We start from the raw sequence: 22,291 nt of genomic DNA, 5'->3' as shown, positions 1-22,291 counted from the left end.
CATTCTTACTTTGTAGTAAATCTTCAAAACCTTGTGCATATTTTACACTCACAGCACATCTCAATTTGGACTAGCCATATTTCAAATGCTCAGGGGCCACATATAGCTGGTGGTTACTGTATTGAACAGTGCCCTTCAAGTATGGCTCCCTCTGGGCATGACAGAATCATGACCTGGCACAAACTGTTTTCCTCTACCTCATTTTGGAGAACGATTATTTATTTATACTTTTTCTGTTATTCTTTTAGCTTTGCCCTCATCTTGAGACTTCTAAAGTCTGTGGTCACAAGAAATCTGCTAGCAGTAACCAGGGGAGTTCCCTCCTTGTCTGTGGTAAGTTCAAAGAGTGGCTCCCCCAACCAAAGTTCATCTTTCAATCTGATTGGACCAATTTAGGTCATGTACCTATGCCTATAATAATAGGCCTAGTAATAGTAATAATCACCAGAATACCCTGAGTTATACCATTTTTGGTATGGTGGGGAGGAAGTGACATTTGATAATATCTGGAGATTTTTTTTGGAGATATTTTTGATAGTCACAACTATGGGAGTGGGTCTACTGGTATCTGGCGAGTAGAGGCCAGGAATGCTACTAAATATCAGAACAGTTTTCTTCCCCACAACAAAGAGTTATCTGGCCCAAAATAGTGCCATGGTTAGTCATCATATTAAGTCTATATTCCTAAGTAAACAATGACAAGAAGAATGAGACTATCATTATTGGCTTATATCTATCAGAACCTATTACAACTATGAATAGGTTTAGCTTCCTGTTTCAGAGGATGGGCCTCTAAACTAAAAAAGGAAATGTCAGAAGAGGGCAAGGGGCATGGATAATGTCTTCATCCATTTGAGCTGCTATAACAAAATACCATAAACTGAGTGGCTTGTAAACAACAGAAATTTATTGCTTAGTTCTGGGGCTTGAGAAGTTGGAGATAAAGGTGCCAGCAGATTTGGTGTCTGGGTGATGGCAAGCTTCTGGCTCCATAAACAGCAGCTTTTTTACTGTAGCCTCACATGGTTCAAGGAGTGAGGGAGTTCTCTGCAGCCTCTTTTACAAAGCACTAATGCCATTCATGAGACTGCACCCTCCTGAGCTAATCACCTCCCCAAAGCCCTACCTCCAAATACTATCACACTGGGAATTGAGTTTCAACATAAGAATTTTGAGGGGACACAAATACCAGTCTATATAAGCTACCAGTAGTATCATTGAAAGAGCTGATCATTTGGGGATTGTAATGGTATATGTGTCATTCCAAAAAAGATACAAGTGGACAGTAAGCCCATGAAAAGATGCTCAGCATCACTAATGGTTAGGGAAATGCCAATCAAAACAATGAGATACCACCTTACACCCATTATGATGGCTACTATGAAAAAAACAAAATACATAAATGTTAGCAAGTATTAAAATATTTGAAACCTTTGTGCATTGTTAGTGGGAATGTAAAATGGCACAGCCACTGTGAAAAACTGTAGAATTTCCTCAAAAAATTAAAAATAGTATTACCATGTGATCTAGCAATTCTACTTCTCTGTATATACCCAAGAGAATTGAAAGCAGAGACTCAAAGGGACATTTGAGATTTTTTTTATTTGACAGAGAGAGAGATCACAAGTATGCAGAGAGGCAGGCAGAGAGAGAGGAGGAAGCAGGCTCCCTGCTGAGCAGAAATCCTGATGTGGGGGTCAATCCCAGGACCCTGAGATCATGACTCAAGCCGAAAGCAGAGGGCTAACCCACTGAGCCACCCAGGTGCCCCTCAAAGGGACATTCGCACACCCATCCTCATAGCAATATTATTCACAGCAGCTGAAATTTGGAAGTAACGCAATTGTCTATCAGATGAATGGATAAGCAAAATGTGGCTTGTACATACAGTGGAATATTGTTCAGCCTTAAAAAGGTAGGAACTGGGGCACCTGGGTGGCTCAGTGGGTTAAAGCCTCTGCCTTCGGCTCAGGTCATGATCCCAGCGTCCTGGGATCAAGTCCTACATGGGGCTCCTTGCTCGGCGGGGAGCCTGCTTCTCCCTCTGTCTCTGCCTACCACTCTGTCTGCCTATGCTCACTCTCTCTCCATCTCTCTCTCTGACAAATAAAAATAAAATCTTTAAAAAAAAAAAGGTAGGAACTTTTGACAGTTGCTACATCACAGATGAACTTCAAGGATATTATGCTATGGAAATATGCCAGTCATAAGACAATAAATACTGCTTGATCCCACTTGTATGAGGTATTTAGAGTAGCCAAAATCATAGAAAATAGATGGTGTTTGCCAGGGGCTGGAGAGAAGGGAGAATGAAGAGTTATTAAGTAATGGGTATGGGTTTCAGTTTTACAAGATGAAAAGTGTTCTGGAGATGGATGGTGGTAATGGTTGCACAACATTATGAATGTATTTTAATACCACTGAACTGTGCACTTAAAATTGTTTGAAAAATGGTTAAAATGTTAAGTTTTATATTAGGTGTATATTACCACAAAACAAAGAAAAAGTATTATGTATTAACAAAGTATGAGTAGTCATCAAATACGATATAATAATTATATAATTACTGGTGATTTTAAATTTTTATCAGTATTTTCTATTTTTGTATAGTAAATATTTTTTATTATAGAATTTACAGTGAGAGTATCTTTTCATAATGAAAAATTCTTTTTACAATGGATAATTTCTTGAGCAAAAATTTTTTTAAGGAAAAGAAGCTTCAGTAGTGTATTGTCCTCATACCAAGAGGGAAAATTTGATATGAATTATTTTAAGTTGATGAATTTTAATAAAAGTGCTTGGTTTAAGTTTTGTGAAAATTCCATTTTTTAATATTTTGTCAAAAATAAATAACGACTTACAGCCTTTGTCTAAAATAAGCCCTGGAAATAAAGCAAATACAGTCACCTGGTTGAGAAATTACATGCAGTAGATATAGTACCAGGCCTCTGGGTGCCGCTGTCTCCTAATCCGTGGATAAAGTGAAACAAAGCAATCCGTTAGCATTCTGACCCAGTGATCCCCGCCGACTTGTGAAATGCGTCTGGAGTGGATTCCAAATGTCTTCTTTACCACCATCTTTTCCAAATATCTGGATCAGAAATGCCAAGATGTTTAAAGAACCAGAGTGAAGTGCTGCCTTTTCTTTCCAGCACACCTTTGTAATCTGGAAGCCACCATGGCAAGGTGTATTAAGATCTGAGAAGGAGCATCAAGAATAAATAAGAAGATCCCCACCAGGAAGATGCTTGGCGGGCAGGAAGCGGTTTCCCTTACTGGCGTCTTTGTTCTGTCTAGTGAACTACACATCAGATGCGCTGTGAGAGTCCAGAAGAAAAGCCAGTGGTTTAAAAGTGGAGAAACTGGGCAAAGATATGCGTCTTGGTGACTGGAACTACGGGTGAGTGCTGGGAAGCCTCTTTTTACTGCCAGCGCCAGCAAGGACAGCAGGGAGGAACTAGAGAATGACAGGCTAGATCTAGCAGGTATGCTAAAGGAAGTCTTTGGGATCTTGAATCTGAAACCCTCCTTTGGAAATCCCATAAATGCTTTTTATATAAATATATTCGCCCTGGATATAAAGAATTTGTGGCTTTTAATACATTTTGTTTTGAAAATTGTAGGAAACATCTTAATAGTAGCATATTCATTCTTAAACCCCAGTATGTTTGGATCCTGCAAGTAATTCTCTATGAATTTATCACATTAATTTCAATACCCATCTCTGTAGTCCCCACAAGTAAAAGAGATGAGTAGGGCAGGAATGGACCAAAGAACAGAGCTGCCACCACTTCATGGTGGGGAGCAGTAGAAGCAGCTCATGACAAGATATAAGAGATGGAGACTAATGCCAGTCCTCCCATACTGAGCCACAAGGAGTACAGCACAGTTCACCTGCCCTCTACCACATCATCTGCATTCGTCAGGTGGTTCCCCACTGACCTAGGTGACACCCTTAAGGTAGAGTTCCCCTACACTTACTACACAGTCTCCCAGGGAATATAGCAAATATCTGCCATCCAGTAATAACAGTGCCATCTTTGATTTTGGAACATGACAGTTGCAACATTTAGTAGAAGAGAAGATTGGAGGCAGTTTAAGGGTCCATTTCAGAATCCTAATTGAAGTGGAGGTTGAGAACTATAATGCTGTGCAGATGACTTTCAGCTGGCTGTGTAGGCAAGGCAAGAACTCTGGTTGCCCAAGCCAAAACAGTGCAGAGATAAAAGATACTGTAGGAAGTAATAAACAAGCAATTACTTATAAGAATTACCTAAAAGTAATTCTTACTAGATACAGGCAGAAGGAATTCTAAACTGGGAGCAGTACTTGAAGTACAGTGTCACCACCCGAGCCACCAAGGATAAGCTATTCTCTCCTCCAGCACAAACATCACCCTGCAAATCACCCCCATCAACAAAAATGCTTTTGTTCTCCAGCAGACCTCTTATATGCCCAAGAGAATGGGAATGCCTGCTCAAAGCCTCCATTGCACACTTTAGTGCTTCTTACCCAGATGTGGGGCCCTATGTGCCTATTTCTTCCTGACCAGCAACCCAGTACCGTGTGCATCATCATCCATTGTGTCTTAGTGCAGAGCATGATGATGTTCACTGCAGGCTCCTTGTGATGGTGGACCTCCACAATGAAGATGCACAGGCAGCACTGTGCCAGGAGCTGCAGCCAGAAATCATGCCCTCTTGGATGTGGCACCATGCACAGTGCAACTGGCTACCTGATCACTAAGGTGGACGTCAAGTGAAGAGCCTTGCCTGGCTATCCTATTACATGCTTCAGACTAGCTAATATGACTCTTCAACCTGGGGAGGCACAAGAGTGAGATTAGCACTGTGGTCCTGTGAGCAGCAGAGACGCTGCTCTACAGGGCTTGCTGGTCACTGCACACAATACCAACAGTCATCATCCTACAGCTAGTCTTTGCCTACAGTTTAGAGGAATTGCTGCCAGAACCCAGCAATGGCCCGGTACCTGCTGGCAGGCAGACAGAGCCACAGTTTTACCTGGTTGTGGCCTTGTCCTTTGTATCCATGCTCTTCTCCTCACAGTGACTCTGTCCATCACCCTGGTCCTGTGAGGCTCCTCCAGCCCTACTTTCAGTCCGGTCTTTGGCCCAAGCCTAGATTTGGAGTTGCTTTTACTTCAGCAAGTGAGATTTGCCCTATTTCTGCAGTCCTTTTGTGGCTTCGGATATTTTGCTAAATTTTAATTTTATTTCTTTCACTCAAGAAACATCTTTTAAGTGTATGTTCTCTTTGGTGCCTGCACTGCGACCTTCAGTGTTACATTGGATTCAAATATCTACCTGTGAGTTTTAACACTTTTATTTTGTAAATATCCTGTTCTAAATCAACTCTGCTTGGTTTTTTGCTGTTGTTGGAGGAAGAGAAGCTCTAAAAATTCACTTTCTAGTTGCTGTGTGTTTTCAAATTTTTTTCATTTGTCCAGACAGTCATGTTGGTGAAAAGTTTGTGCCTATTAGTGCACATTCTAAAAACTTACATTTTCTGGTAAAAAGTCCTCTCCTTGCATTAGTTAAAGAGGTTCACTGAATATTTAAGTTACTGCCTTTGGACTCCATATGCTTGTTTTGAGAAGCTGAGAAACCATACATTTGGTTATACAGGAATGGATATTCTCTTTCCAAAAACTATTCTTGTGACCTTTGTTTCCTTTATTGCTTTATTTTCTCTACTCTTTTCAGTCACATCCATAGGTTGACTGCCAGTATCTGGCCCAATTTGTTCCTAAAATGTTAACCTCTCGGATGCAGAGAACATTCTTCCATAACTTTTGGGTAAAGATAAATCACTCAAAGCCTCAAGGCATTTTACTTAGTAAACTTTTACTAATTTTGCAATGAGTAAAAGAAGGAAGGCAATATAGTTTAAAAATTTTGCTATTGGGAAAAAAAATTTTCGCTATTGGGGCCCCTGGGTGGCTCAGTGGGTTAAAGCCTCTGCCTTCTGCTCGGGTCATGATCCCAGGGTCCTGGGATCGAGCCCCGCGTCAGGCTCTCTGCTCAGTGGAGAGCCTGCTTACCCTTCTTTCTCTGACTGCCTCTCTGCCTACTTGTGATCTCTGTCTGTCAAATAAATAAATAAAATCTTTAAAAAAAGAAAAAAATTTGGGCGCCTGGGTGGCTCAGTGGGTTAAGCCGCTGCCTTCGGCTCAGGTCATGATCTCAGTGTCCTGGGATCGAGTCCCGCATCGGGTTCTCTGCTCCGCGGGGAGCCTGCTTCCTCCTCTCTCTCTGTCTCTGCCTGCCTCTCTGCCTACTTGTGATCTCTCTGTGTCAAATGAATAAATAAAATCTTTAAAAAAAAAAGAAAAAATTTCTATTAATAAAACAAGTTTCTCTTGGAGAAAATATTAAGTGTGATTTTAGGAGAACACATATTATTTAAGGGCTTGTCTAAAAATAAAGATGTGGCCATTTCCTTCTCAGTTTTGAAGAATAATATCACTACCTCTTGTGTCTCTTAAATTTGAAGTCTAAATTAGATACTCATATGACATTTTCCAGTGAAGTTCTTTTCAAAATATATTGCCTTTGAGTGAATTAAAGGTCTTTTAAAATCCACATAATACATAGACACTTCAGAAACGAGTTTTGAAAAAATAAGAAATGGTTAAAACACATCCTTCAAAATTCAATGGTTTCTGATAAATATTCAAAGCACAATGGAAAGAAAATGGACAGTCCAATTTTTAAAAGTCTAGCTTACATTTTAAAAGTTTATTTATCCTCTAGTTTTTATTTGATTCACCAAAGGGTAGTTGCTCTTCTGCGTAGCCTGAGAAACTGTCAAGTGGTCAAGATATACTAGAGAAGTGGAGGTATGATTTTTGTTCCTTGTGATGATATTACCTGAATAGCAAACAGGGAAAGCAGATAGCTTAGGTATATTGAGATTCTACTGTATATTGCAATTTAGTAACAGTTAGATATGATTAAATAAATATAATAGTTTCTCATTTTCATGATTATATTATATTATATTATATTATATTATATTATATTATATTATATTATATTATATTATATTATATTATCAATAACTACTTCCTTGACAATAAACCAAGACTTAAGGAAAGATAGATGAGGTTAACAAAGGTAAGTTTCAGTATTATCTATGAGTGTAGTAACTGGTGAGGACTCTGGGCGCCGCTGTTCACCAGTCTGGGAGATACAGGCTGCGCGTGCGCACTCTCACCCCCAAAGGAAAAAGAAAAAAAATAGCTTCTTAGAACCTCCATCATCGTCAGATTGAAAACAGCCTCCCTGAAGCTTCCCAGACCCTACTTCTGGACCACTTTCCGCTCTGAAATCTTCTGAAAATTCGGTTAATTTAGGCTCAGAAGAACAGAGAAACAATACTCTCGGTACCGGACTGGGAGTAAACTACGAAGCGAGAGAGCAATGGTGATTCGGGGGAAGCAGCTCAGCTGCAGTGAGCTGTTCCTGCTATGCCTTTTTCTGGGGCTGTCGTGGGAAGCTTGGGCTGGAAAGATCCGATACATGGTGCCAGAAGAGACAGACAAAGCTTTCTTCGTGGGCAACATCGCTGAAGACCTGGGGCTGCAACCTCAGGAGCTCACAGAGCGCAGAGTTCGCATCATCTCTAGAGGTAGGACGCAGCTTTTTGCTCTGAACCCTCGAAGTGGCAGCTTGGTCACAGCGGGCAGGATAGACCGGGAGGAGCTCTGTGCACAGAGTGTGCAGTGTCTGGTGAGTTTTAACATCTTGGTAGAGGATAAAATGAAGCTTTTCCCTGTTGAAGTGGAAATAATTGATATTAATGACAACACTCCCCAGTTTCAGTTAGAGGACGTGGAATTTAAAATGAATGAAATAACTACTCCAGGTACCAGGATCCCTCTACCTTTGGGGCAAGATCTTGATGTGGGTATGAATTCACTGCAGAGCTACCAGCTCAGCTCCAATCCTCATTTCTCCCTGGATGTGCAACAGGGAGCTGATGGATCCCAACTCCCAGAGATGGTGCTGCAGAGTCCCCTGGATAGGGAAGAAGAAGCTGTGCACCACCTCCTCCTCACGGCCTCTGATGGGGGCAACCCAGTCCTTTCAGGAACACTCCGCATTCATGTTCAGGTGGTAGATGCAAATGACAACCCTCCAGCATTTACTCAAGCACAGTACCACACGAGTGTCCCAGAGAATGTGCCACTGGGCACTCGGCTGCTTACAGTAAAAGCTACTGACCCAGATGAAGGAGTCAATGGGGAAGTAGCATACTCATTTCACAATATAGACCACAAAATAGCCCAGATATTTCAGCTGGATTCTTACACAGGAGAAATATCAAATAAGGAAGCCCTGGATTTTGAAGAATACAAAATTTATTCAATGGAAATTCAGGCTCAGGATGGGGCAGGCCTCATGGCCAGAGCTAAGGTGCTGGTCAAAGTTCTGGACATAAATGATAATGCCCCAGAGGTGACCATGACCTCTGTCACCACTTCAGTCCCCGAAAACTTTCCTCCTGGAGCTATAATTGCTCTTATCAGTGTGCATGACCAGGACTCTGGAGACAATGGTGATACTACCTGTTCCATTCCTGGAAATCTACCCTTTAAATTAGAAAAGTTGGATGATAATTTTTACCATTTAGTGACAGAAAGAACACTGGACAGAGAACTTACCTCTAGGTACAACATCACAGTAACAGCAACAGATCATGGAACTCCAGCTCTATCTACTGAAACTCACATTTCACTGCAAGTGACAGATATCAATGACAACCCTCCTGTTTTTCCCCAGGACTCCTACTCTACCTTCATTCTAGAAAACAATCCTCGAGGTGCCTCCCTCTTTTCTGCAACAGCCCATGATGCCGACAGCAATGAGAATGCACTAGTCACTTACTCCTTGGTGGAGGACACCATCCAGGGAGTGCCTCTGTCCTCGTATGTTTCCATCAACTCAGACACTGGAGTCTTATATGCCCTGAGATCCTTCGACTATGAACAGTTACGGGACTTTCAACTGAGAGTGGTAGCATGTGACAGTGGCGACCCGCCGCTCAGCAGCAATGTGTCGTTGAGCCTATTCGTACTGGACCAGAATGACAACACACCGGAAATTCTTTACCCCGCTCTCCCCACTGACGGTTCCACAGGTGTGGAGCTGGCGCCCAGATCCGCAGAGCCTGGCTACCTGGTCACCAAGGTGGTGGCGGTGGACAGAGACTCTGGCCAGAACGCCTGGCTGTCCTACCGCCTGCTCAAGGCCAGCGAGCCAGGGCTCTTCGCGGTGGGGCTGCACACGGGCGAGGTGCGCACAGCGCGGGCCCTACTGGACAGAGACGCGCTCAAGCAGAGCCTGGTGGTGGCAGTGCAGGATCACGGGCAGCCCCCTCTGTCGGCCACGGTCACGCTCACCGTGGCCGTGGCCGACAGCATCCCCGACGTCCTGGCGGACCTGGGCAGCATCGGGACCCCCGCCGACCCGGACGATGCGGACCTCACGCTCTATCTGGTGGTGGCGGTGGCGGCCGTCTCCTGCGTCTTCCTCGCCTTCGTCATCGTGCTGCTGGCGCTCAGGCTGAGGCGCTGGCACGCGTCGCGTGTGCTCCAGGCTTCAGGAGGCGGGCTGGTGGGCGTGCCGGCCTCGCACTTCGTGGGCGTGGACGGGGTGCGGGCTTTCCTGCAGACCTATTCGCACGAGGTGTCCCTCACCGCGGACTCGCGCAAGAGTCACCTGATCTTCCCCCAGCCCAACTACGCGGACACGCTCATCAGCCAGGAGAGCTGTGGGAAAAGCGAGCCTCTTCTGGTATCTCAGGATTTACTTGAAGACAAAAAGGAAACATTTTCTCAGGTAAACTTCTACTAAATTTTTCTAGGTAAAAATAATCAGAATTTATTTACTGTCACTCTTTACTATTAACAGTTCTATTACCCACATATTTTTGTAGATTTCTATTTACAGATTCTGGGAAATTATTATTAAATATTTATATCCAGGCGCACCTGAGTGGCTCAGTGGGTTAAGCCTCTGCCTTTGGTTCAGGTCATGATCCCAGAGTCCTAGATCGAGCCCCACCTCGGTTTCTCAGCTCAGCGGGAGGCCTGCTTCCTCCCTCTCTCTGCCTGCCTCTCTGCCTACTTGTGATCTCTCTTTCAAATACATAAATAAAATATTTTTACAATGAAGAGCATTGCATCAGAAACAAGAAAATACAACTTCTAATATTTTCTTGCTTTCCTCTGTTCAAATAATTTAATTTTTCTTGTTTTACCATTCTCTTATCTGGAAAGGATAGGGTTTCACTAGAAAAGATCCACCAATATTTATGTGACTAACAATGCTTTAAATTTCTCTCAGTTATAAATACTAATTTATCCCTAAACTTAGAATAAATGTCATCTGGCAAGGCCTCTTTTATTTGGGGACATTTGAAGAGGTAAAGGTTGTCGAAAATACTATTTTTAGTTGTGTTAGGATTAAATTATAGGAATATATATATATATATATATATATATATATATATATATATATATGTTGGGAATTTTTGTGGAATATCTTAGCCCTTTGTTTCATCTTTTATTTTGAGATAATTCATGTATTCTGAGGAATATATTAGATGTTTAAGAACTTATGAAATGAGGTAATAAAGTGAATGACAGGAAATTTACTATGCAACTTGAGAAGTTGTTTTGAAGCCTCCTGACTTGTATATTATGCCTATAATGGAAGCGACTAACAACAACCAAGTATATATTCCGTTTTAATGTGTGTGTTAACTCTTCTCAAGAAATGTATCATAGGGGAGTAAGTCCGTGCTTTGATAAACTTTCTCTGCGCCAATAAATTAAAGAGCTAAACAAACTATAAAAATAAGAAATCAAAAGCTTGGTAAGGCATAGATAAAAGATAAATATATATATATGGGTCAGAGATGGAACAGAAAGCGGTGAGCCACACTAAAGCTATGGGAATTCTTGTCGGCTTAGATACAGGCATAAGATCAGGAGGTCATTCCAGCACTGTTACAGGGACAGAGTGCTTCAGGTTAAACAAGGCACCTGAGCCAGACTTACTACAGACTTACTACTAGAATCGAAAATAAGCAGTTCGGCCCCTCAACTACCTAAAACAGGGAGAAATTGCATGAAAATGCTGCCTACCAATTCCTGTGGTCATGACTTTTTGCAACCTGCAGACCAAAGGTGGAAAGTGGATACAGGTGCTAGCTTCAGAAGATGAACACCAAGTTTCTTAGACATGAGCTGTAATATTGACACTACTACTGCTGCACACGATTAAAAGACCTACTTATGTCCTGGGACCTGGAATAAAAACAATTTTAAAACTATAAGAGACAAAACCCTGAACCCAGAAGGGAGGGAGAGTGGGAGAGAAAATAGAAGAGAGAGAGCAATTAAGAAACTCTTCCACTTAAAATAAATCTACAAACCAGGGACACCTGGGTGGCTGGGTTGGGCTGCTGCCTTCAGCTCAGGTCATGATCCCAGTGTTCTGGGATCGAGTCCCACATCGGGCTCCTTGCTCAGCAGGAGGCCTGCTTCTCCCTCTGCCTCTGCCTGCCACTCTGTCTGCCTGTGCTCACTCTCTCTGACAATAAATCAATAAATCAATAAATCTACAAACCAAAATGTTGAAACATCGTCTTCTGGAGTTATTGTTGCTAGTGAGATACTTTCAACAAATTGTCGTTATTTTTAAGGTATCTCTGTTTTCTGTCTAATGGCTTTTTAAAAAAAATTCTCTCATCCTTCTATATGTCTAAGCATTGATTTTTATTTTTATTTTCTGTTTGGAGTACACTCTCAATAGCATAAGTTATTTCATGGGGCACCTGGGTGGCTCAATTGGCTAAGTATCTTATTCTTGGTTTCAGCTCAGGTCATGACCTCAGGGTCCTGGGATGGATCCCTCCGGTGGGCTCCATGCTCAGCAGGGAGTCAGCTTGACTCTGCTCCTCTGGCCCTCCCCATGTGCACGCACTTTTCTCTCTCTCTCTCAAATAAATAAATCTTTTTAAAAAGTGACATTAAAAAAAAGTTACATTAGTTATTTCAATTCTGGATTTTCTCAGCTCCTGTTAATTTAAAATTTTTTATTTTATATGTATATAAGTTAGCAAAATTTAGCTATTAACATACAGAAATTACGAAGCTGGATGATTTTTAAAACCCATCTATATTCTGCCAATAAGATACATGCTTAAAGCAAATTCTACTAAAATAGTGAAAATAAAAATATATATGTGGACACACAAAAGAAAGCAGTCATGTCAGTGTTAATATAACAGCAAGTAGTGTTTAAGACAACAAACATTAATGGTGATTTTTAAAAAGATTTTATTTATTTATTTAACAGAGAGAGACACAGCAAGAAAGGGAACACAAGCAGGTGGAGTGGGAGAGGGAGAAGCAGGCTTCCCGCTGAGAAGGAGTCCGATGTGGGGCTTGATCCTAGGACCCTGGAATCATGACTGGAGCGAAGGCAGACACCTAATAACTGAGCCACCCAGGTACCCCAATGGTGGTTTTTTTTTTTTAATGAACTGCTCATAATTATGAAAAACCAGACAAACCAAAAGATATAAAAAATATAAGCCCCCATCACTGAGCAATATAGCTTTGAAAAGAATACCAAGAGATTTAAACTCAGTGTCATAAGAAATAATATACCCCACAGGGACAAAATTACTAAGCATACAGAAAATTTGAGCAATAGAATCTATAAGCTTGAACTAATAAATCTGTATAGAATCCTATGTACAACAAATACAGAATAGCCGTTCTTTACATGAACATCTGGAATCTACAGCAATTTACTACATAGTCATAAGAAAGAGTAAATTTCAAAGTATCAATAATATATGTGCCTTATAACATGTACTTAATCCATAAGGCTGGGGTGGGGAAAATAGAGACAGGTAGGTAAAAGGGTACAAACTTACAGTTGTAAGATGAATAAGGCCTGGGGCTCCTGGGTGGCTCAGTCCTTAAGCATCTGCCTTCAGCTCAGGTCATGATCCCATGGTACTGGGATCGAGTCCTGCTTCGGTCTTCCTGTGTGGTGAGCCTGCTTCTTCCTCTCCCTTTGCCTGCCGCTCCTCCTGCTTGTGCTCACACACACACTCTCTCTCTGTGTCAAATAAACAAATAAAATCTTTAAAAGTAAAGAATAAGTCCTGAGTATCTATTATATAACATGGAGACTACAGTTGATAATATTAAATTTTGTTGTATAATAGAAATTTTTTCAGAGAGAACTTAAGTGTTCTCACACATATAAAGAAGTAAATATTTGAGGTTATGGATGTGTTAATTAAATCAATAAGGGGAATCCTTTCATGATGTATACATATGTGATCTCATCACGTTGTACACTTTAAATATCTTACAATTTTATTTATTAATTGTACCTCAATAAAACTGGAAAATTACAAAGCAAATATTTAACAATAGTAAAAGGGAAACAAAAAAAGTTTGGACACTTAAATCTATACCCCTAAATTACTCTTGGATTTTAAAAAACCACAATGGAAATAAGAACTATTTAGAAAGGAAAAAAAATTAGGGGCGCCTGGGTGGTTCAGATGGTTAAGCATCTGCCTCCAGTTCAGGTCATGATCCCAGGGTCCTGGGATTGAGCCCTGCATGGGGCTTCTCACTTAGCAGGGAGCCTGCTCCCCCCTCCCCCCGCCTGCTTCTCTGCCTACTTGTGATCTCTGTCTGTAAATAAATAAATAAAATCTTTTAAACAAAGGAAAAAAATTAAAATATTATTTAAAACTGTGGAATACAGGGACACCTGGTTGGCTCAATCAGTTGAACATGCATCTTGATCTCAGGGTCATGAGTTTGAGCCCCATATTGGATGTGGAGCATATTTAAAATTAAATTAAATTGTGGAATACAACTGAAAGAGTACTTAGGGGTAAATTTATAGACAAATAAAATAACTAAAAGCAAAACAAATTATTTAAAATAAGTGAGTTTAGCAAGACACTCAAGAAACAAGGCAAACAAGAAACATTGTATCAGTGGGGCGCCTGGGTGGCTCAGTAGGTTAAGCCGCTGCCTTCGGCTCAGGTCATGATCTCAGGGCCCTGGGATCGAGTCCCCCCCATCGGGCTCTCTGCTCAGCGGGGAGCCTGCTTCCCTCTCTCTCTCTCTGCCTGCCTCTCCATCTACTTGTGATTTCTCTCTGTCAAATAAATAAATAAGATCTTTAAAAAAAAAAGAAACATTGTATCAGCATAAACTTTAAGAAAATAATAGGGAAAAAACAATGCTTAGAGTATAACTTATTAATATACAAACAAGAAAGAATTCTGATGATAAAGCAATAGAAGCAGACAGTAAAAGTCATACTGAGACCAGTGGGGAGAAGTTAAAATTCTGTGAAGTCCAGTGCTAGGACTAATATAGAGTAGGCAGATGGCCTATTAAAAAAATTGTTTTAAGGATTCTAAAAGAAAACCCCAAATTCTGATTAAAAACAAAGACTTGGAAAAGGAGAAAGGAAAGCAGGAGAGACTGGGGGAAAATAAAACAATTTGATTCAAAGCAAGAAGCATGAGTGGGAAATAATATCAGAGTAAAAACAGCTATTGCCAAAGACAAAGAACAGATAATTCCTTTTTTAAAAGATTGTTTAAAATTTATTTATCTGAGAGAGAGAGAGCGAGAGAGGAGAGTGTCAGAGGGAGAAGCAGACTCCCTGTTGAGCAGGGAGCCCGATGTGGGACTCCATCCAAGGACTCTAGGATCATGACCTGAGCCCAAGGCAGTCGCTTAACCAACTGAGCCACCAAAGCACCTCAAAACAGTAATTCTTTAGAGAACTGCAGTAAGGGATGTTGAACAGTTATTCAATGAGTACCAAAAACATCAAAACAATGTTGATGAAAAGATTTTAAAAATCTAAAAAAGTAGAGGCCCTACTAGAAAACAAGGTGAGTCAATATCACAGGTTTCCATTTTTTCCATTCTCAGAGGAATGGATAAAAATAAAAATGAAAAATGTTCAACAAGGAAGAAACCAAAAGATAAACAGACTGAAGTGAGATCAGAAGTGGGCAATCTCATTTAAGAAGTTGATTCAAAATTTTAATTAAGACAGTATCCAACCCAATCTACCATATACTAAAAAATAATATTATAATTATGACTAAATAGAGTTTATTTTAAGGATGCAAGGATATTCTAATATAAGAAAATCTAATAATGCAAAACTCCATATTAAGAAATTAAAGATAAAAAAACCACATATTCATTTAAATAGAGGCATAATAAAGCTCTTGAGAATATTCAACACATGATTAAAATTGTTTAGCAAAATAGGAATTGAAGGAAACATCTTTAACCTGATAGCGTACTTACAAAAACTTAGAGGACTACCCAAAGCAATCTACAGATTCAGTGCAATCCCTATCAAAATCCCAGTGATTTTTTTTTTGCAGAAATAGAAAAAAAAATCTAAAATTCATATGAAGTAGCAAGGAACCTCAAATAGCCAAAACAATCTTGAAAAAGAACAGGGGCCCCTGGGTGGCTCAGTGAGTTAAGCGTCTGCCTTCGGCTCAGGTTGTGTTCTCAGGGTCCTAGGGTCCCCAGGTCAGGCTTTCCACTCAGTGGGGAGTCTAATTGCCTTCTCCCTCTGACTTTCCCCTTTATTTGTGCTCTCTCTTAAAGAAATCTTAAAAAAAAAAGAAGAAGAACATAGAAAAATCCCCTTCACTTTCCTTAACATTCCTTGCGGCCTTCCACCTCCAACCATTTGTACTGAGGGTCTAGAACACTATTCCAGCCTCTTCACCCATTCCTACCTTGTTCCTACCATTTATGACATCTTCAGTAATGTCTTGGGAAATTTTTGACCCAGAGATCTAGGTTAGATACCCTTCTTATGTACCCCTTTCCATTGCTCAGTGTTTCCCACCTTTGTAGCAGTTAACATATTCTATTAAAATATTCCATTTAGTTTTCTGTGTCCTCCCCTATACTGTAAGCTTCCTGAGAGCAAGGACCGTGTTAATCAGGTTCATCATTTCTTATGAACAAATGGGGAACAAACAGGCAAATTGCTGGGTATACAATAGTCACCCAATTAAGTGTTGGATAATTCACTTTTTAAAATACAGATGTTGAAGTTTAATTCTAAGGCATCAAGCACAGAAATCCAAAATATATGACCTTAGAAGATAATGTAGCTAATGTTCTAAAGTTGATCTTACAGTCTTTGAATATAAAATAAGAAGTTGGAGATGTTTGGAGCAAGGGCAGAAGCAGCCTTGATGGATGCCTTGAGTGTTCAGTAGTAACACTTCCCTAGCAACTACTATCAAGGTCACATTTGTTTACACATTCTTATTAATTCTGAGAAAAAGACTCCTGACTTGAAAGAGCTACTTCTAAGGTATCTTAAAACTAAGATTCTTCAAAGCAACTTGAGAGTCACAAAGCTAGCAAGCAAGAAGTAACTTTGGGTTTGCCTTAGAGGGTGCAGAAATTACTTAGGCCTCTGAGCGTCGCTGTTGACCACCTTAGAAGTAAAAGCCTGCAAGACACCCAGTCCGACTTTACTGCTCCCACAACAAAAAGGGCTGGGCGCTTGGCCCCCAAGCTTCCGGACGGGGGAGAAAAATCAGTCCAGCAGCTGAAAGTTCTCTCTACAGTGACCTGGGTCCTGTGATCCTGGTTCCCTCAGACCCTGAGGAATAAAGACTTTCAGAATCTCACACTGGGTGCTGGAAGTTTCGTGGGAGAAAAGATTGCAGCAGAAGAAATGGCGGCTCTGCAAAAATTGCCACAATGTGGAAGGCTTACCCTGCTCTGCTTTCTTTTGGCTGTATTGTGGGAAGTTGGAGCTAGGCAGATGCACTATTCTGTGCCAGAAGAGACCGACAAAGGCTCCTTTGTGGGTGACATCGCCAAGGACTTGGGGCTGGAGCCCCTGGCACTGGCAGAGCGTGGAGTCCGCATCGTCTCCAGAGGTAGGACACAGCTTTTTGCTCTGAACCCACGAAGTGGCAGTTTGGTCACCAAGGACAGGATAGACCGAGAGGAGCTCTGTGCTCAGAGTGTGCAGTGCCTGGTGAATTTTAACATACTCCTGGAAGACAAATTAAACATTTATTCAGTAGAAGTGGAAGTAACAGATATTAATGATAATGCCCCTCGCTTTGGAGTAGAGGAACTAGAGCTAAAAATAAGTGAAACGACTGCCCCGGGATTCCGAATTCCCCTAAAGAGTGCGCATGATGCAGACGTAGGAGAAAACACACTTCAGAAGTACGAACTGAACCCAAATGACCACTTCTCCCTGGATGTGCGAAGCGGAGTGGATGGGAACAAGCACCCTGAGTTGGTGCTGGAACTTGCCCTGGACCGAGAGGAGAAGGCCGTTCACCACCTCGTCCTTGTGGCTTTGGATGGAGGCAGCCCAGTCCGATCCGGCACCTCCCGCATCCGCGTGACCGTCCTAGATGCGAATGACAATGCGCCTGTATTTACACAGCCTGAGTACTGTGTAAGTGTTCCTGAGAATATTCCCGTGGGCACTCGGATACTCACAGTGACCGCCACTGACACAGATGAGGGATATAATGCCCAAGTGGCATATTACCAAGAGAAAAATCCAGGAGAAACCTCACAGGTATTTGAGCTTGAGTCAACGTCTGGAGAGATAACAATCACAAAGAGTCTAGATTTTGAGGATGCCAAAGTCCATGAAATTGATATTGAAGCTCAGGATGGTCCGGGCCTTCTGACCAGGACAAAGGTTATTGTGACAGTTCTGGATGTGAATGACAATGCCCCAGAATTTTACATGACATCTGTTACTAGCTCAATTCCTGAAGACTCTCCCCCAGGAACCATAATTGCACTTTTCAATGTACATGACAGAGACTCTGGGATGAATGCATTTATCACATGTTCACTCCCTGAGAACCTTCCTTTCAAGTTAGAAAGATCAGTGGACAATTACCACCGACTGGTTACAACCAGAGCCCTTGACAGGGAACAGTTTTCCTTTTACAACATCACTGTGACTGCTAAAGATGGAGGGAAACCATCTCTGTCCTCGGATGCTTACATTTTGCTGCAGGTGGCAGACATCAATGACAACCCACCCACCTTCCCTCACGTGTCCTACTCTGCCTATATTCCTGAAAACAATCCCAGAGGTGCCTCTATCATTTCTGTGTCGGCCCATGACCCTGACAGTGATGACAATGCCCATGTAACTTATTCTTTGACCGAAGACACTCTTCAGGGTACACCCCTCTCCTCTTACATCTCCATCAACTCTGACACCGGCATCGTGTATGCATTGCGCTCCTTTGACTATGAGCAGGTTAGAGACCTACAGCTATTGGTGACAGCCAGCGACAGTGGGAACCCTCCACTCAGCAGCAATGTGACACTTAGCATATTTGTGCTGGACCAGAACGACAATGTCCCCGAAATCCTGTACCCCGCTCTCCCCACTGACGGTTCCACAGGCGTGGAGCTGGCGCCCCGATCCGCAGAGCCCGGCTACCTGGTCACCAAGGTGGTGGCAGTGGACAGAGACTCTGGCCAGAACGCCTGGCTGGCCTACCGCCTGCTCAAGGCCAGCGAGCCAGGGCTCTTCGCGGTGGGGCTGCACACGGGCGAGGTGCGCACAGCGCGGGCCCTACTGGACAGAGACGCGCTCAAGCAGAGCCTGGTGGTGGCGGTGCAGGATCACGGGCAGCCCCCTCTGTCGGCCACCGTCACGCTCACCGTGGCCGTGGCCGACAGCATCCCCGACGTCCTGGCGGACCTGGGCAGCATCGGGACCCCCGCCGATCCAGACGATGCGGACCTCACGCTCTATCTGGTGGTGGCGGTGGCGGCCGTCTCCTGCGTCTTCCTCGCCTTCGTCATCGTGCTGCTGGCGCTCAGGCTGAGGCGCTGGCACGCGTCGCGTGTGCTCCAGGCTTCAGGAGGCGGGCTGGTGGGCGTGCCGGCCTCGCACTTCGTGGGCGTGGACGGGGTGCGGGCTTTCCTGCAGACCTATTCGCACGAGGTGTCCCTCACCGCGGACTCGCGCAAGAGTCACCTGATCTTCCCCCAGCCCAACTACGCGGACACGCTCATCAGCCAGGAGAGCTGTGAGAAAAAGGATTTTCTATCAGCACCTCAGGCTTTACTTGAAGATAAAGGAGAAGAAACAGTTCCCCAGGTAAATTCCCTTCACAATATACTTACAAGCTATTGCTAAAATAAACATGTATTTATTTACTTAGCTGCTTCCTTTGTTTACCCCATCTTTTCTATTTTTCATATTTCCTTGTGAATATATCAGTTCTTATGAAATTAATCTTGGCGAATTATATCTTAGTAGCTCTAAGTGTTCACTAAGGGGAAGGGGGGCTAGAATCATTTATCATGAATGTAAGTCAGGAGTTAGTATCAGGTGAATATTATATTTAGGTTATCAAAGAGCATTCCATTAAGAACTGGTATATCTGGCTTTTCATACTTTCTTTCCCATCCCTGGACAAATCATCTCATCTACCTGGGTCAATAATTCTTTCTCTCTTAAAAATATGGAGGTTGAGGGGCCCCTGGCTGGCTCAGTTGGTGAACCATGTGTCTTGATCTGGTGGTCATTAGTTTGAGCCCTATGTTGGCGGTAGAGTTTACTTTTAAAAAAATAAAATAAGGGGCGCCTGGGTGGCTCAGTTCCTTAAGCGTCTGCCTTCGGCTCAGGTCATGATCCCAGCATCCTGGGATCAAGTCCCACATCGGGCTCCTTGTTCTGTAGGGAGCCTGCTTCTCCCTCTGCCACTCTGTCTGCCTGTGCTCGCTTGCTCTCTCTCTCTCTCTCTCTGTGACAAATAAATAAATAAAATCTTAAAAAAAATAAAATAAAAAGATAATTTTTTAAAATGAAAGTTGAATTTTATGTTTACGCAAGTGCATTAAAAGTCATGGTTTTTGTTTTATATTTTTTTTGTTTTATATTTTGATCTATGAGTAATGGAATGCTGTAGTTTCTTCTCACTCAATTTTAATAATTTTCCTTCAGTTTGGCAGTGAGGTTCTTCATTTTATTTGATTTGTATGACCTTCCCTTTTTAAAAAATGGAAATTTAGAAATATATGCTTCACTGTATTTTAGGAAGGTATGTCATGGTATCTCAGCTTAGTTAAAAATCCTACTATTTTCTAAATTAGTGGTGGGGGTGCCTGGGTGGCTCAGTAGTTAAGCGTCTACGTTTGGCTCAGATGGTGATCCCGGAATCCTGGGATTGAGCCCCACATTAGGGTTCCGTGCTCTGTAGGGCACCTGTATTTCCCTCTCCTACTCCCTCTGCTTGTATTCCCTCTCAAACAAATAAATAAATAAATAAAATCTTTAAAAAAATAAAGTAGTTGTTGCTTAACAAAATGATATAATTATTGTTTGCTCTATAATAAATGGGTAGTTTAAGAGTAAATGTGTTTCTCTTTGATGTTTTTATTTTCTCATATCTGGAAACCACATTTACTTTCTATCATTAAAAATAATATGTATCCTCAAGGGATTCAAAGGCCAGATAAAATAATTGCCCCTAAAAAATCCTCCTTATACATTTCTCCTCTCAAAGATTCCTACTCACAGCACTGTTAAAAATATTTCCAGTTCCTCACCTAACCTTAGTTTCCCTCACAACCACTGTCTTTCTTACTCATTCCTCTTTCCATGTCAGCGTTTAGTATGTTCGTTTTGCTTTTAATAATGAAGAACAATGACCACAGTAATATTCTCTGTAACTAAGATCTTTTAAATTTTGATTTGGAAGTAATCATGTACTAACTGAATCTTGTGTTTAATGGTATTATCATCTTTCAAGGTACTGTGATTTTTAATTATACTTAAAGGCATTTGAGGAGAGCTGATCTAAGCCAATGCGCCTCTTGTGTTTTATTACTATTATGTAATTCTCTAGGAGATAAAACTGAAACTTATTGTGGAATAATACATTATAACACCTTTACTTCTAGGTAATAAATAAAGTATAAACTGAGAAAAATTAAAGACAGTTCCTTATAGTGTTTATGTTATCTCTTCACAAGAATAAATGCCTTATGGATAAATTTATAATAGTACATGCTTGAAATGACAAATGTATTTCTATTTCTGTGCTTGGAGAGGAAAACAAATACGGAGAGAGCATGTCTGGAACATAACACAAAAGTTTACTTCTACTAGCTTTAGTTTGGGTCTTTGAAAAACACCCTCACTCTAGATTTAGACAAAGTGAATTACTTCCGGTACCCTGAAGTTCTTTGATTTCTCTCTCACAGCTAGACATTGCCATACTGTTCTCTCTCACATCCAGGCCTTTTTCCTGATCCATTCCTGTTATTTTTTGTGTGTGTTTTGTTTTGTTTGTTTGTTTTTGGCAGAGAGTTAGCACAAGAGCAGCAGGCAGAGGGAGAGGGAGAAGCAGACTCTCCGCTGAACAGGGAGCCCGATGTGGAGCTTGATCCCAGGACCCAAGGATCATGACCTGATCTGAAGGCAGTCACTTATCTGACTGAGCCACCTGGGCACCCCTCCTGTCATGTTTCTTGAGAGAGTCTTTGCTAATCTCCAAGGCCAGGTTTGAGGCCCTCCCATCACCTTTGGCTTCTTCCATTTTGTTAGTTTTCTCAATGCACTGGAATTCCTTGTTTGATTTTATCTTCATAGCTTTTCAGGGGAGGGAAGTGGTTATGTTCATATCATTTACCTTAAATCCCCACATATCGTCTAACATCCAATTTTATGTTTGTTTAATGAATGTGTTAAATTACAAATATTGAATCTAAGGTGTCATGCTATCAAGGACAAACTTCAATAAGTATAATTATAAATATGGCTTATTTTTTCTTGTTTTTAAACTTTGAACATTTTATTTTATTTTTTTTAAAGATTTTATTTATTTATCAGAGAGAGAGAGGGGGAGAGAGCGAGCACAGGCAGACAGAATGGCAGGCAGAGGCAGAGGGAGAAGCAGGCTCCCTTCCGAGCAAGAAGCCCGATGTGGGACTCGATCCCAGAAGGCTGGGATCATGACCTGAGCCGAAGGCAGCCGCTTAACCAACTGAGCCACCCAGGCGTCCCAAAACTTTGAACATTTTAAAACAGTAACTCCAGCGTGTTTGAAGCAATATTTGTGGTGTTAAGGTTAGAGCATGGCTTCCCAAGGAACTTGAAATTACATACTTTAATTTATAGCAATTCGAGTGTGTGAAATAGAAACCAATC

General features: G+C 41.7%; 2 protein-coding genes across 4 annotated transcripts in view; both read left to right on the top strand.

Moving 5' to 3' along the window:
- The first annotated feature begins 7,124 nt into the window (after window positions 1–7,124).
- On the top strand, window positions 7,125–22,264 carry LOC116586431 (protocadherin gamma-A1-like). 3 transcript variants are annotated; one of them, XM_032336433.1, is made up of 2 exons: window positions 7,125–9,862; window positions 22,172–22,264. In XM_032336433.1, the coding sequence occupies exons 1-2, from the start codon at window positions 7,442–7,444 to the stop codon at window positions 22,172–22,174; spliced, it is 2,424 nt and encodes an 807-aa protein (XP_032192324.1). In that variant the 5' UTR covers window positions 7,125–7,441; the 3' UTR covers window positions 22,175–22,264. The 3 variants fall into 3 exon arrangements, with proteins under 3 accessions (XP_032192324.1, XP_032192322.1, XP_032192323.1); XM_032336431.1 differs by lacking the exon at window positions 22,172–22,264 and adding an exon at window positions 16,250–16,308; XM_032336432.1 differs by lacking the exon at window positions 22,172–22,264 and adding an exon at window positions 16,262–16,302.
- The window catches only part of LOC116586430 (protocadherin gamma-C4), a 173,745-nt gene continuing 168,238 nt past the window's right edge, over window positions 16,785–22,291 (top strand). Inside the window, exon 1 of the mRNA XM_032336386.1 lies at window positions 16,785–19,156. Within this exon, the coding sequence (XP_032192277.1) occupies window positions 16,811–19,156 (2,346 nt within the window). The 5' untranslated portion in view covers window positions 16,785–16,810. The remainder of the gene's footprint in view (window positions 19,157–22,291) is intronic.

Source organism: Mustela erminea, chromosome 3 (genome assembly GCF_009829155.1).
Source record: "Mustela erminea isolate mMusErm1 chromosome 3, mMusErm1.Pri, whole genome shotgun sequence".
Classification (NCBI taxonomy): domain Eukaryota; kingdom Metazoa; phylum Chordata; class Mammalia; order Carnivora; family Mustelidae; genus Mustela; species Mustela erminea.
Note: the sequence above shows the minus strand (reverse complement) of the source record. Positions and strands in the feature narration are given on the sequence as shown.

Excerpts from the sequence above, each read along its gene's own strand:
- LOC116586431 (XM_032336431.1), top strand. The coding sequence starts at position 7,442 with ATGGTGATTCGGGGGAAGCAGCTCAGCTGCAGTGAGCTGTTCCTGCTA. Across the intron at positions 9,863-16,249 it reads AAAAGGAAACATTTTCTCAG|TTGATCTTACAGTCTTTGAA; the intron begins GTAAACTTCTAC and ends AATGTTCTAAAG.